Source organism: Bufo gargarizans, chromosome 1 (genome assembly GCF_014858855.1).
Source record: "Bufo gargarizans isolate SCDJY-AF-19 chromosome 1, ASM1485885v1, whole genome shotgun sequence".
Lineage (NCBI taxonomy): Eukaryota > Metazoa > Chordata > Amphibia > Anura > Bufonidae > Bufo > Bufo gargarizans.
In genome coordinates, this window is record NC_058080.1 from 695,936,004 (window position 1) to 695,951,536 (window position 15,533).

The following is a 15,533-nucleotide window of genomic DNA, read 5'->3' on the forward strand; positions in this document are numbered from 1 at the left end:
GGTGACTCACCCCATCAGACTGGTGTCACCCACCGCCGCAACCCCCTTGCGACGCCACTGCAGTAACAACCTACAACTATCAGCCTACAGCAGGGCATGGTGGGAGTTGTAATTTTACAACAGCTGGGGGGCCAGAGGTTGGGCATCCCTGGTCTAGAATTTCATGCTAGAATTTCACTTGCATGCAGTCCACATTTTTTGGACCCAGTCTTTACTTACATTGGGAGCTCCACAGTTATACCAGGGCATACCATATTAATAATATTTGTGCTTTACATTTCCACCTTATTGGATTATAATAGTTCAATTTCTATCTGACGAATCTAACTAAAAATAAAGTACCTATAGTCCATTTGTGGGACTACAGATAGAAACCGAATCTTTAAATCCTTACGTCAAGATTTTTATTTTTATTTTCCTTGAAGGCCACATTAGTAATAACTTGTTGACTCACAAACCACAAGACGCTGGTATTTCACAGAAGTCAAACCACATGACAAGCTCATTGTATATATATATATGTATGTGAAAGACAGCGAAACCTGCTTTACCTTCAAGGCAACCACTCAAAATGGAGCGTCTTCTAATGATATTTGTATTATCCTTGCTTCACATCAATGGACGTAAGTAAATATTATACTGAAAGTCTACGGGATTATTTTATATTCTACACCATCATATATATACACTCTCGCACACATAATTTATTTGATTCAGCATTTACAGCGCTGAACCTTTAAAATCTACAGCACATTTAGGTCTTGGAATTGGCTCGTCAAGGTGAGATCTCAGGGAGCATTATTAATGTGTGTGACTAATCAAAATGTTCAAGAATTCAGTTACAACTTGTGCCAAATTGGTGTACATGCTTTGCACATTTATTAAATGTTGACTCTTTTAGACACCTTTTGTAACTCATCCAATAAGGGGCATGGCTTACATGTGCCACCGTGTACCAAAATTTGATGCATTTTTGGCGTACACTAAGCCAACAAATAGTGTAAAGTTAGACAAGACAGTCTATGAGTGTGCCAGATTTATCACCCAGCTTCAGCCACTGTGATAAATCTGGCCCAGTTAAAGACTATGTAAGTTTACAGTGTCTTACTTTTAGACATGTTTAGTAAATCTGCCTCACTGTGTCCATATACAATGATTTGTGAAGGGGCAAAAATTATTTAAAAAGAGTTTTTTTTTATACAGTGTTGCTCATGGTGGAGAGGTCAAAATGTAGTGTAGTCTAGTAGTCTAGGGTAGTGAAGGGATTAATGATATCTCTGGTGGACTAGGGAAGTAATGGGGTTGATGGTTACATTCCTAGAGGGGTGGAGCAGAGAATGGGTTAATGAGTACATCTCTGGTGGTCTCGGACAGTGACAGTGTAAATGATAATGCAGTACCTCTGGTTGTTTGCAGTAATTGTTGATGGACTGAAGGTAAGAAACAGTCATCTAGGTTGGTGAAGGCATGTATATAATAGACAGGGACCACAGGTCTCAGAGAATGTATTGCTATTCATGTGGGCCAGTCCACCTCTGTCCATAGCTTGTAGGTGAACATCCAATGGACATATAAAATTCGGATCTCAGGGTTTCATTCTTTTCCCAAATGTGGAGTAGTTTAAATGAGTGGCAGTCATCAGGGACTAGCCGTCTCTACAGCTGACACTGAAGATGTCATGAAGGTCAGTGGAAAATCCACAGCATTTACAGTAGCAATGAAGTGAATGACATTTTTAAAAAGCTCACCCACACCATGCGGAAATATTCCACAAAAACTGTTGCTCGTAGCTTGACATGTTGTGCAGATTTTAAATCTGTTTATGTTTCGGACATCTGCCGGAGATTTCACATTTTGCGATGAGGATGGAATCTGTGGCAAAACTGCAACATTTCTACGACAATTTCACAGCAGTATTTTTTAGAGGTAGTTTATGTGGTTCTACTTGCCTGTTTAGATTCCCTGATAAGCCACAAGTGAAACATGACATGTTGGGATTATGGGCTAGGATCACTGTAGGGCTTGTAGCATAAGGGTCAGATGCATAATAGGGTTAGATAGTGCTCATTAACCTGCATGTTTTCCTTGTACAGATCTGCTCAGGACCACTGAGACACCTTACCAAAATACAAGATGTAGTAGATAGCATGGGTTTTATTTATTAAAATACTTTGGTGGGTGCCGCCAAATACTCTCTTGTTCGTATTTGGGTGTATGGTATTCTAATTCTCAGAGGGGTCTGGCACCATTGAGGCTAGTCCTTGCATTTACAGCATGGTTCACATTTTATTGGTATATTTCATGGATGGCCAACCTGCGGCTTTCCAGCTATTGCAAAACTACAACTCCCAGCATGCCCAGACTGCCTACATCTATCAACCTACTGCAGGGTATGGTGGGAATTGTAGTTTTACAACAGCTGGATAGCAGCAGGTTAGCCATCCCAGGCATATTTAATCAAGCTTCAACATCCTGCTAGAGACACAAAAAATGGCAGCACATTTGTTTTCAAATATTTTTTCCAGCAATAATGCACCATAAACTGCAGATGAAAAAACTGGTAAAAAAAAAACACCCCACAGAAGTACTGAAAATTGCCACAAAAAACATGGGTGAACCCAGCCTTAGGCCTCTTTCAGAAGGGCTTCCCGGATTTGCTCCGGATGCGTCCCGGGTGCATTGAGGGAAACCTGTGCGAGTGCGCACACAATTTCAGTCAGTTTTGACTGCGATTGCGTTGCGTTGTTCAGTTTTTATCACGCAGGTGCAATGCGTTTTGCACGCGTGTGATAAAAAACTGAATGTGGTACCCAGACGGTTCGGTGCTGTGTAGATGTTGTTATTTTCCCTTATAACATGGTTATAAGGGAAAATAATAGCATTCTTAATACAGAATGCTAAAAGAACTCACCTCATCCACTTGTTCGCACAGCCGGCATCGTCTTCTTTCTTCTTCTTTGAGGACCTGCAAAAGGACCTTTGATGACGTGGTGAGCGCGGTGACGTCAGCACAAGTCCTACTGAATGAAGATAGAAGATCCTTCTATCTTCATTCATCAAAGGTCATCAAAGGTCCTTTTGCAGGTCCTCAAAGAAGAAGAAGGAAGACAATGCCGGCTGCGCAATCAAGTGGATAAGGTGAGTTCTTTTTTTTTTTAACCCCTCAAGCAACATTTTACTAAGCATTCTGTGTTAAGTATGCTATTATTTTCCTTTATTATATAATGTTATAATGGAAAATAATACAGTAAATTGACTTTAAAGGGAACCTGTCATCAATTTTATGCTGACCTTACTGAGGGCAGCATAAAATAGTGACAGAAATGCTGATTTCAGCGGTGTATCACTTATGAGCTAAAAGTAAGTGCTTGCCGAGAACCAGCATCATAATCATTTCAGCCTAGGCCTAGAAAAGTGTGAAATCTATCTGAGAAGAGTCCTGGTTATTTATAATCTCCTGCTCTCCTCGTCCATCTGCTGATGATTGGCAGTTCCCTCCTAGAGAGAAAGGGAGAAAACTAGGTAGAAGACTGTCAGCCATCAGCAGGTGGGCAGCAGAGCAGGAATTCATGAATAACCAGGACTCTTCTCAGGTGGCCGGGACTCTTTTCCAGGCCCAGTCTGCAATGGTTGTGATGTTGGTTCTCTGCAACCACTTACTTTTAACTTATAAATGACAGAGCGCTGAAATCAACTCATCCGTTAGTATGGGCAGCATAAAGTTGATGACTGGTTCCCTTTAATCAATTTACTAACATCATCTCCTAGCAACTATGTGTGAAAATCACATTGCATCTGCACTTGCTTGCGGATGCTATGCGATTTTCACGCAGCCCCATTTCTATGGGGCCTGCGTTGCATGCTGCGACTTTCACGCAATGCAAGAGTGATGCGTGAAAATCACCACTCATCTGCACAGCCCCATTGAAGTGAACGGGTTCGGATTCAGTGCGGGTGCAATACGTTCACCTCACGCATTGCACCCGCATGGAATTCTTGCCCGTGTGAAAGGGGCCTTAGCATGTCATGTTCAGGCTGTGCAGTTTTGAAGCCCAAACCAGGTCTGGATACGTGAAAGAAAGTACGTTATGTTCTGACTTATGTTATGATTCTGCTTCTGTTTTTTAATCCATTTCCGGTTTTAGCTTTAAAAATTACATAAAAAATCGGAATAAATCCTGAACGTCTGCTGGGTTCCTAATAAATAGTTGGCTATGGCCTGAAGCATTCCACATTATTGCTCTCGACACAACATGGTATTTATTTCGCCACCCCATACTGATGTCCAATATCTGTCCTTATCCACAGGTATCTGCATGGATATTATTGGAGGAAATGAGGCTGCTCCACACTCCAGACCATACATGGCTCTCCTAGATAGTAACGGGCTATGTGGAGGGGCATTAATTAAACCAAACTGGATTGTAACTGCTGCTCATTGTGATATGTAAGTACGTGCACCCACACTGAGCTGACTGTATGATGTGCTATCTGCTGGATAGTATACAGTCCTTTTCAGGGACCGCTACCCTGGACTAGTCCCATGTACATAACCTTCCAGTAAAATGCTCTATCAGGGCATTTTACGGAAATAGAGTGGTGGGTCATCGATGAGACCGCCTTCCTATACTCCAGAATAGAGAGCCTCTGACAAAGGCCATATATTTTGCAATGATTAGTGTTGAGCAAATTGAAGCCAAACAAACTGACTTCGACCCGAGTTTCAGGAAAAATTTGATTCACCGCGAAGCTGAATTTCCTCGCATTTCATGGTAAGAAATATATTTTTCCTGAAATGGCATAAAAAAAAAATACATACTCACCTAATCCATTCGCTCACGGATAGGCCGTTGCAGCAATCTTGATTGAATACACTGCGCCAAATCAGTGATGACGTCACTGCGCCCGATCAGCATGATGACATGTGGTTTCTTCAATCAGAGGGGCCCGCGACGGCCTTTCCGTGAGCAAATGGATAAGCTGAATATGTATTTCTTTTAAACCAACAGCATCCAATGTTAAAATGGAGGCCTGTCTGAGGGGTGCAATGACAGGAGGTGGCACTATCGTCATTCTCCGTTATTGCGCCCTCTACTTACAAATGAATGCGATTTGTGGCGAAGTAATTCGTAACAAATCAAATTTCTTTGTGAAATTCGTACTCTGAATCGAATTTTTCATAACTTCACTCATCACAATTGATGATCTTTATTTTGCCATAAAATTGCATGAGCTGATTTTGAATTTTATTTTCAGTAATGATCAATCATTCGCTATACTAGGCGCACACAAACGGAACGATACTCGAGGGCAACAGAAAATAAAAGTTAAAAAAGCCATTAAATATCCCTGTTATGACAAGAGTCTCAAACTGAATGACATTCAACTTTTACAGGTAAGAATGAAATGTAATAGAGGATATAAACCAAGGCCCTACTTTCCACTATCTTGAAAGTCACCCTCTTTCATACATCTTGATAATGTATTATTTCTGTACTCCAATACTTTTCTTGCTCAATCTAATATATAAAGCTCAGTCTATGTGTGTGTGTGTGTGTGTATGTCCACTAAAGGAATCCGCACCGTCGCATTTACAATCACGAAATTTGGCACACAGTTACATCAGGTGTCCGGGAAGGTTTTAGAACAGGTCTCGGCTCTCTAGGACGTAACGTTCCTGAGATATTCTGAAAAAATGCATCAGCCAATAGAAGCTCGCAGGTCCTCCAGCCTCCACATACAGTTTTACTCCAGGTTTCCATAACAACCCAGCCATTTATTTTCACTGCTATAGGAGAGCTTTAAAGGAAATCTGTTACCAGGATAATCGTTATTGAAGTAAAGCCATGGCCTAATAGCACTTAGTACCTTATTTCAAGATGTGCCTTTGTTCTAGCAATAGATGATTTTATTCTCTGAAAATCCAGTTTATCTGGTATGCAAATGAGACAGTAAGAAGGAGCCCAGACACACCCCCTGCCACAATGTGTCCATCCTCTAAAGAGGAACTTAAAACCCTGCCCCCAGGTCCCACTAAGCCACTCCCCTGATCCAGTTAGGCCACGCCCTCCCACTCATTAGCCAACAGGGATTGAAAAAATGAAGTTAAAAATCAACTTCTGTAAACTGCAGGGGTGGGAGGGAGGGTGACTTTCTCCCTGCAGCTCACGCTCAAACAGCACAGTAGTGCTGTCTTACACTGAGCCGTTCAAAAGGACACGCCCCCAATCCAGTTAGGCCACACACCCCCATTCCTCAGCCAACAGGGATTGAAAAAATGAAATAAAAAATCGACTTCTAGGTCCCGCTAATCCACACCCCGATCTGGTTAGGCCACACCCCTCCCACTCCTCAGCCGACAGGGATTGAGACTTCTGTCTGCTGCAGGGGTGCGGGGTATGGTGGCTTTCTTCCTGAAGCTCACACTCAGACAGCACAGTGCTGCTTTATGAGAGTGAGCTGTTCAAAAGGACATCCTTGTGTCTATCCAGACCCTACGTCAGACGGAGGACAGGGAGTCTGAAAGTCGGACTATCCGGCCTAAAACTGGACCTATGGCCACCCTAGGGGCAGACTGCTGTGGAGGTCACAGTTAAGGGGATGGTCTGCTATGGAGGTCATTGTTAAGGGGCAGATTGCTGTAAAGGCCACTGTTAAGGGGGCGGGCCCCTGTGGAGGTCACTGTCAAGGGGGTGGTATGCTGTGAAAGTCACTGTGAAAGGGGAAGGCTGCTGTAAAGGTCAAAGTTAAGGGGGTGGGCTGGTCCAATTTTAAAGGATGGGCCACTGTGGGGGGTTCAGTGTTAAGGGGCGGGGGGCTGTGGAGGTTACTGTTAAAGGGTTTCTACCATCATAATTTCTGTTATGTAGCTGACTGACATTAGTGATGTGCTAATGTAAGCAGTACGTAACAGTGTTCTTTTTACATTTGTCCCTGCGGCCGTTCTCCTAAAAAAACACTTTTATAATATGTTAATGAGCCTCTAGGTGCTATGTGGGCGTTGATTCAGCACCTAGAGGCTCCTTCTACTAACCATTTATCCCGCCCTGCTCCTCCGTCTAGCCCCGCCCTGCTCCTCTTGATTGATGTCAGAGTTCGCAGCATCGCTGACGAAATCCCGTGCCTGCGCCATCCACTTCTGTATTCACAGCCTTTTACCTTTTATGTTTGTTTTTTTTATTAGAAAAAACTTTTTTTTACTTTTTTTACTTTTTTAAGTCACTTTGGGTGACAATAACTGGTAATCATTAGATTGCCCATTGTGTTCATTGATGGCTATATAGCCATTATTGAACACTTAATTTGCAATATAACAATACAATGCTGCCACCTAGTGTCCTGTATTGGTATATTTCTGCAATAGACTCCGAAGCCTGCTTGAGGCTTTGGGCTATTTTAGAGATGTAACAGGTTCCCCGATCTCAGTCGGGGAACGCTGTTATCGGAGTCGGACTGCAAAAATTACGTGGTCACATTTGACCACGGCATCTGAAGGGTAAAATGTATGCAATCAACCTTATGGCTGATTGCATACATGTGCTGCGGGTCTCTGCTATTTAAAATAGCGGAAACCTGAGTGCTATGGCGCCCACTGCACGTGCGAGTGGGTGCCATGTTTAGGGACCGGACTTCCGCCGTACATATACGGTGAAGGTCCTTAAGGGGTTAAGGTATTAAAACTCAAGAAAAAGTATAAAAATGTGATATCACAGTAATCTTACTGACCCGCAGAATCAAGACAACATCATTTCAAATGCTCTTTTAGAACATTGCTAATGGAAAACTTCAGAGCCATTTTTTTTAAAAATAAAAGTCAACAAAATTAGCTAATCAAGTACATTACAGAAATACTTAAAATAACTTCCCCTATACATTAGAAAAAGTTGAAGTGACACAATTTAAGAAAAAAATGGTGGTCACCCACAAAAGAAGTAAAGTTGTTACTAGGCAACTTGTACTATAGATTTGCGTATATTTATAGCTAATTATTCTAAAAGTTTGTAATACCAACCCCTTAGAAATTGTGGCATCTCCACTCTATAGAATGATTAGTCCTTTTTGTACATTTACAAATAGTATTGCAGCCTGAGGCACTTAATACTTGCTCAGTCTCCTAAAATATTATCACCTTCCACTATTGGAGCACTCCCCGCTGAAATGAAAATATGGAAAGACGACCATATCAGGGATTTATGCTCCATGTGCCCCTCCCCCCTGACTACACTTAAAGACAGTTTTTCACCAACTGAGTATACATCCAGGAAATTTCACCTTGCACTTCAGAAAGTAAACATCCTCCCCACCAAACTCCTTGACTAGGAGGGTGCCTTTCTCCCTTCAACTAAAATGGCAAAATGGATTTATTAAACATTCCTCAATAGAGAAGAAACAACACAAATATTTATGCAAACACATTCACCCTTATTGAACCCCTTCAGTACCAGGCCCCTTTTCACCTTAAATCCCAGGCCGGTATTTGCAAATCTGACACATCTCAATTTTTGTGGTAATAAATTTCTCTGCTTTTATTGCAGATAGTGACACCTCACAAAATTAGTTATTACTTTACATTTTCCATATGTCTACTTTATGTTTGCCTCATTTTGTAAATGTCAAATTTTTTTTAGGACATTAGAGGTGTTCTACAAGAATTAAAGGAAAATGCAGGTGAAATTTCAAGATTTCATTTTTTTTTGTAGATTTATTATGTTAACAGCAAAATAAGCCTCAATATACATTATTCTGATTCTGCAGTTTACAGAAATACCCCATATGTGGTAGAAAACCGCTTTCAGAGGACATGTCAGTGGTCAGAAGGAAAGAAGTGCCATATGGTTTTTCGAGGCAGATTTTGCTAGAATGTTTTTTTTTGTATTTGAAGAGACCCTGACGTACCACTACAGTGAAAACCCTCAAAAAGTGATCCCATTTTGGAAACTACACCCTTTCCAAGAATATATAAAGGGGTGTACTGAGCACTTTGACCACATAAGCGTTTTACGGAATTTGGAAATACTTATGAATACTGTGAAAATTTAAAGTTTCATTTCTTCCAATAAAATGTTGCTTTAGCCCCAAATTTTTCATTTTCACAAGGTGTAACAGGAGAAAAAGCACCCCATAATTTGTTACCCATTTTCTCCTGAATACGGCAACAATGGAAGGTGTGCCATATGGCTTTTGCAGCGTAGATTTTGATGGATTGGTTTACGTACGGCATTGGTTTTTATTTTTTGAGTTGTAGTACCATTTTGGGGTATATATGACTTTATGATCACTAAATATTATGCATTTTGTAAGGCGAGGTGACAAAAAATGACTGTTTTGGCACAGTTTTTATTCATTTTATTTTTACAGCATTCACCTGGCAGAGCATATCATGTGAGATTTTTATAGAGCAGTTTGTTACGGACACGGCGATACCTAATGTGTCTTTTACACGGTAAAAGCATTTTTGAACAGAATAAAATCTTGTTTTTGTGTTGCCATGTTCTGAGAGCCATATATTTTAAATTTTTCTGGCGATTGTCTTAGGTAGGGTCTCATTTTTTGTGTAATGAGATGACGGTTTGATTGGTACCATTTTGGGGTACATACGACTTTTTGATCACTTGGTATTGTACTTTTTGTGAGTCAAGATGACAAAAAATGGCTGTTTTGGCACAGGTTTTATTTTTTTACAGCACTCACCTGAGGGGGTATATCATGTAATATTTTTATAGAGCAGGTTGTTACGGAACCGGTGACACCTAATGTGTCTTTTACACGGTAAAGCATTTTTGAACAGAATAAAATCTTGTTTTAGTGTTGCCATGTTATGAGAGTCATATTTTTTTACATTTTCTGGCGATTGTCTTAGGTAGGGTCTCATTTTTTGTGTAATGAGATGACGGTTTGATTGGTACCATTTTGGGGTACATACAACTTTTTGATCACTTGGTATTGCATAGTAACATAGAATGTGTCGGCAGATAAGAACCATTTGGCCCATCTAGTCTGCCCAATATACTGATACTATGAATAGCCCCTGGCCCTATCTTATATGAAGGATGGCCTTATGCCTATCCCATGCATGCTTAAACTCCTTCACTGTATTTGCAGCTGCCACTTCTGCAGGAAGGCTATTCCATGCATCCACTACTCTCTCAGTAAAGTAATACTTCCTGATATTACTTTTAAACCTTTGCCCCTCTAATTTAAAACTATGTCCTCTTGTAGCAGTTTTTCTTCTTTTAAATATTCTCTCCTCTTTTACCTTGTTGATTCCCTTTATGTATTTAAAAGTTTCTATCATATCCCCTCTGTCTCGTCTTTCTTCCAAGCTATACATGTTAAGGTCCTTTAATCTTTCCTGGTAAGTTTTATCCTGAAATCCATGTACCAGTTTAGTAGCTCTTCTCTGAACTCTCTCCAAAGTATCAATATCCTTCTGGAGATATGGTCTCCAGTACTGAGCACAATTCTCCAAATGAGGTCTCACTAGTGCTCTGTAGAGCGGCATGAGCACCTCCCTCTTTCTACTGGTAATTCCTCTTGCTATACACCCAAGCATTCTGCTAGCATTTCCTGCTGCTCTATGATATTGTCTGCCTACCTTTAAGTCTTCTGAGATAATGACCCCTAAATCCCTTTCCTCAGATACTGAGGTTAGGACTGTATCACTGATTTTATATTCTGCTCTTGGGTTTTTACGCCCCAGGTGCATTATCTTGCACTTATCAACATTACATTTTAGTTGCCAGATTTTTGACCATTCCTCTAGTTTATATAAATCCTTTTCCATTTGGTGTATCCCTCAAGGAACATCAACCCTGTTACAAATCTTTGTGTCATCAGCAAAAAGACACATCTTGCCATCGAGGCCTTCTGCAATTTCGCTGATAAAGATATTAAACAATATGGGTCCCAGAACAGATCCCTGATGTACCCCACTGGTAACAAGACCTTGGTCTGAATATACTCCATTGACTACAACCCTCTGTTGTCTGTCCCTCAGCCACTGCCTAATCCATTCAACAATATGGGAGTCCAAGCCCAAAGACTGCACTTTATTGATAACCCTTCTATGTGGGACAGTATCAAAAGCCTTACTAAAGTCTAGATAAGCGATGTCTACTGCACCTCCTCCATCTATTATTTTAGTCACCCAATCAAAAAAATCAATAAGATTAGTTTGACATGATCTCCCTGAAGTAAACCCATGCTGTTTTTCATCTTTCAATCCATGGGATTTTAGATGGTCCACAATCCTCTCCTTAAGTATGGTTTCCATTAATTACACTTTTTGTGAGGCAAGGTGACAAAAAATAGTTAATAGTTTTAATTTTTACAGCATTTACTTAAGGGGGCACATCACGTGGACAGGAGCCCCAGAATCAGGATGTGTCCCTAGGGAAGAAAGGGTGCCCCCTCCTTTCACTGCACGGCCCTAGGAAGCAAAGATGTGAGATAGCTGACGTGATTGATTGTGACAGCCAGAGCCACTATCACTCCCATCCTCTGTTCCAGCTCCTCATTGGTTGCTGCACATATCCACATAGTACCCAAGATTAGGTTTTAATGTTATGGTTGATTGGTGTATATCTATTCTGTTACAGTTGGAGAAACCTGCAAATCTGAACAAGTACGTAACTGTTATCGCACTACCAAAAAGAGAGGAAAAAATCGCAGCAAAGAAAATATGTAGCGTGGCCGGGTGGGGACTAACTGATTCTAGGAAAAAGATATCATCAAATGTCCTTCGAGAAGCGAATCTGGAAATTGTTGACAATGAGACGTGTAAGAAAGCATACTCGAAAAATCAACCCATAACCAGTAGTATGATGTGCGCAGGACCTCTTAAAAAGCGTAACGATGATTCATGTAATGTAAGTAGTAGTATTATATAGTATTTACCCCCACCTTTTAAATGGCTCTTGTTACTTTACAGTTTTGATCATTTTATATGACGCTTTCACTTGTCTGTTGAATCCAAGTATTACTGTATATGGACCCAGACCCTAAAGGCCCCCATACACATTCAATAGCTGTCAGACAAACGATCCTTTGTTCAACAGCTATCTCTTCCAATTTCCTCCTAGCTCCCCCATACAAATACACATTCAGCTTGGCCGAATGTTTATGTATATTCTGTGGGGACAGTGGAAGAACAAAAGGACAGTGTGAAAATATTTATTTTGCCCAATCCTTCCGGGTCTCCCCATACATATTAGAGTGTCAGCCAAACCCACTGTTCTCTGTGGGTTCAGCTGACAATTGAGTACAGTGTATGAGAGCCTTAAAGGCTATGTGTACCTTCAAATAATTTATGATTGCATTTTACTAATTTTGGGCCAAAAATCTTTTTTTTTTTTTATTGGTCTTTATTAAAAATATTGAGCTGTTCTGTCACAAAGATTTAACTGTCTAGCTGTGTGAATCGTACTTTCACTACGAGGTCATAAACACTTATTTAAGCAATATTCCAATCAGTAAGATAAGAATTGAGCTATAATGTGTGTTTTTAATAGATAAGGTGCCCTTCAGCTGAACTGCCTGACGGAACAGAGTGCAAATTCAGATCCTTTTGCTAGAGAAACTCAAGGCTGCACAAAGACAGGGGTTCAATATTTTTAATAAAGACCAATTGAACAAATGATTTTTAGCTTAAAATGAGTACAATTACAATCATTTAAACAAAGGTGTACATAGCCTTTAATAGTAAAGTAGTTACCACACTGTTTCTTGAAAAACACCATGCCACAAGTAAATTCCAGAAGCTATGACAAAAATGGCTTAGGATAAAAAACTATTTATACCTTTATTCCTACAATTAGTGGGAGTCTGAGAACCTTGAAACAGAATGTTTTCATTCACGGACTGTAAGCAGAAGTCTTGAAGACTGTTTGGAAACCTGTGGAAGGCTCAGAAACGTCAACTGTGGACATAAAATAACTGTGCTCTGTGATCTGTTTCAGGGTGACTCCGGAGGTCCTTTGATCTGTGATAAAAAATATGTCGGCCTTGTCTCATTTGGATCTCCAAAGTGCGGCACCCCAAGGATCCCCGGCGTCTACACACGACTTACAGACATCTATCTTAAATGGATTCGGGATACAACCGGCGGGGATTAATTGGAAACATACACAGTATAAATATATACAAGCTGGGATCTGATTGGTCGCTATGGGCAGCTTCACCACTTTTCCATAAAGCTAGGTTTGATAAATACCAGTATACTGGGCCTCGTGTATAAATGACCTTAAGCAAGTACAGGAACCATGTCACAAAACATGGCTTACTGAATGTACGTGTCGTTATGTTCCCTTTCTATTAAAAAAAAAGGGGTGTGCTGAATTGTGTCATCTATATTGCGCCATTATATTAGCTAGGCCGTGTGCACTCTGGAGATTTTTTTTACACTGCACTTGAAAAATGAAGGCCGTGCTGTGATTGGTTGCTAAGGGAAGCAAAGGCCGTTTGGATAGGCTCACAATTTTGCCATAGTATATAATGGGATGGGACACATGCCAAAAGATTGTCCTTTCAGCTTACGCTTAGGTGCTACCACCACTTTCTGAATGCAGTACCTCCGTCTCTATAGAATGAATGTATTTTGGATAGACTGATCCAAAATACTAAGGGTATGGTCACACTGTCAGGCTTCTGTATGCAGTTTTGGGAAACTACCATAAATCAGGAGTGGATCATAGAAAGAGAGAAAGTATAAAAGACAGATACGACTTTGCCTCTTTCTTTAATTTACTCCGGAAACAGCACGGCCGTACCCTTACAGACCCTCTTGCTTAGTTTACAAGGTTGTACCCACTAAATTGAACCACACATGTAGTATAGAAAAATATCTTTATTGCACATAATCAGATCAACTCAATATTACACAAAAATACAATATAAAATCTGCGGGTGAGAGCTACAGAGCAAAAATCCCCCCCCCAAACACTATAAACCTATATTACATATACAGGTAATATATGCACACAAACAGGTAACGCATAATAAAGTGCTAATGCTATAGGGTATGGTGCAGTCATCTATGGCTGGTCAGTAGAAAAAAGTCCAATACTCATCTCACACATAGCCAGGGCACACACTGGGTCCCCCATCAAATATGGTCCGAACTACGTGACTCCAACTTAGGGATATCCCAATAAGTATCACCAACAGCAATCAGAGTGATAGAGACAAGGGATTTTTGCTCTATAGCTCTCACCCGCAGATTTTATATTGTATTTTTGTGTAATATTGAGTTGATATGATTATGTGCAATAAAGATATTTTTCTATACTACATGTGTGGTTCAATTTAGTGGGTACAATCAGTTGGCATGGTTCCACACATGACATACATGCTTTGGTTTATGGTTGTTGTTATTTAGTGTTTTAGTTTACAAGGTTAAAGCTATTTGTGAATGAGGTTCTTTTTGTGTCTTGTGCTTTTAAATATGAAGGATTTTTGTGTAAGCCGTGCTATAAACTAATCTATAAAAAAATGATTTCTGACTGTATAATTTTTCAATCATACACGTAATACACTTAAACATTTCAATTTTACACTGCACAGGTGGCTTGTATCCCTAAAGCGGTTTTCCCATCACAGACAATGGGGACATATCGCTAGGATATGCCCCCATTGTCTGATAGGTGCAGGTCCCATCTCTGGGTCCCGCACCTACACCAAGAATGGAGCGAGGAAGGGTGGTGCAGGGCGGACTGTGCATGTGCAGCTGCCCTCCATTCATTTCTATGGGGCCGCTGAAAATAGCCGAGTGCTGGCTCGGCTATTTCCATCTGCCCAATAGGAATCAATGGCAGTGGTGGCCGCGCAAGCGCAGTGCGCTCCCATTCACTTGAATGGGGTGAGTGCTTGGTGCTGGCCGGACCCCAGGAACCTTGGGGTCCTCCAGCCACAGCTCTCCCCGCTCCATTCTCGGCATAGGTGGGAACCGTGCCTTTCAGACAATGTGGGCATATCCTAGTGATAAACCCCCATTGTCTGTGTTGGAAATACCACTTTAATCTGACCATACACATTATACCTTTGTTGGCCAAACCCACCAACACCCTAATGTGTGTGGAGAGCTTCCGACTCTGGAGAGACAAAGATCAGGGGAAATGCAAATTTTTGCCCGATCCTTTTGGACTCCGGGGAGATAAACCACCACCAGAACTGTCTGTCAATGATTTCCTCCGCTCTCCCCATCACATACACAGATGTGTTCTGATGAGCCAAACGTGTATGGGGAAACCGGGAGGGAGACAGGAGAGATGTTGGCCAAGTGATTGTTCAGCCAACAGCTGTATGGCCAGTTCCTGGGTGTCTGGATAGGTGAGTGAGTCCAAGGCTCTTAATATCTGGGTAGTTGAGTGAGTGCATAGCTCTAGGTATCTAGACAGAATACTGAATGCATGGCTCTTGATGTCCAGATAGTTGAGTGAGCGCATGCCTTTGGGGGGTCAAGACAGAATTGTGAGCGTATGTGAGTATATGGTCCTGGGTGTCTGGATAGATGAGTGCATAACCTTGGGTGTGTGGAC

The 15,533-nt window shown here is 41.1% G+C and overlaps 1 protein-coding gene across 1 annotated transcript; it reads left to right on the forward strand.

Annotated features, from left to right (window-relative positions):
• The first annotated feature begins 494 nt into the window (after window positions 1–494).
• On the forward strand, window positions 495–13,828 carry LOC122936434 (granzyme A-like). Its single transcript, XM_044292589.1, has 5 exons — window positions 495–623; window positions 4,309–4,447; window positions 5,257–5,395; window positions 11,598–11,867; window positions 12,957–13,828. Exons 1-5 carry the CDS (start codon window positions 572–574, stop codon window positions 13,110–13,112), a joined length of 756 nt encoding a protein of 251 aa, XP_044148524.1. The 5' UTR covers window positions 495–571; the 3' UTR covers window positions 13,113–13,828.
• The last annotated feature ends 1,705 nt before the right edge of the window (window positions 13,829–15,533 follow it).

What these genes read in the sequence shown, in the direction of transcription:
- LOC122936434 (XM_044292589.1), top strand. Translation starts at nt 572, where the DNA reads ATGGAGCGTCTTCTAATGATATTTGTATTATCCTTGCTTCACATCAAT. An exon ending in ACTGCTGCTCATTGTGATAT is followed by an intron (nt 4,448 to 5,256) that starts GTAAGTACGTGC and finishes TTTTATTTTCAG; the next exon opens with TAATGATCAATCATTCGCTA. An exon ending in GTAACGATGATTCATGTAAT is followed by an intron (nt 11,868 to 12,956) that starts GTAAGTAGTAGT and finishes GATCTGTTTCAG; the next exon opens with GGTGACTCCGGAGGTCCTTT.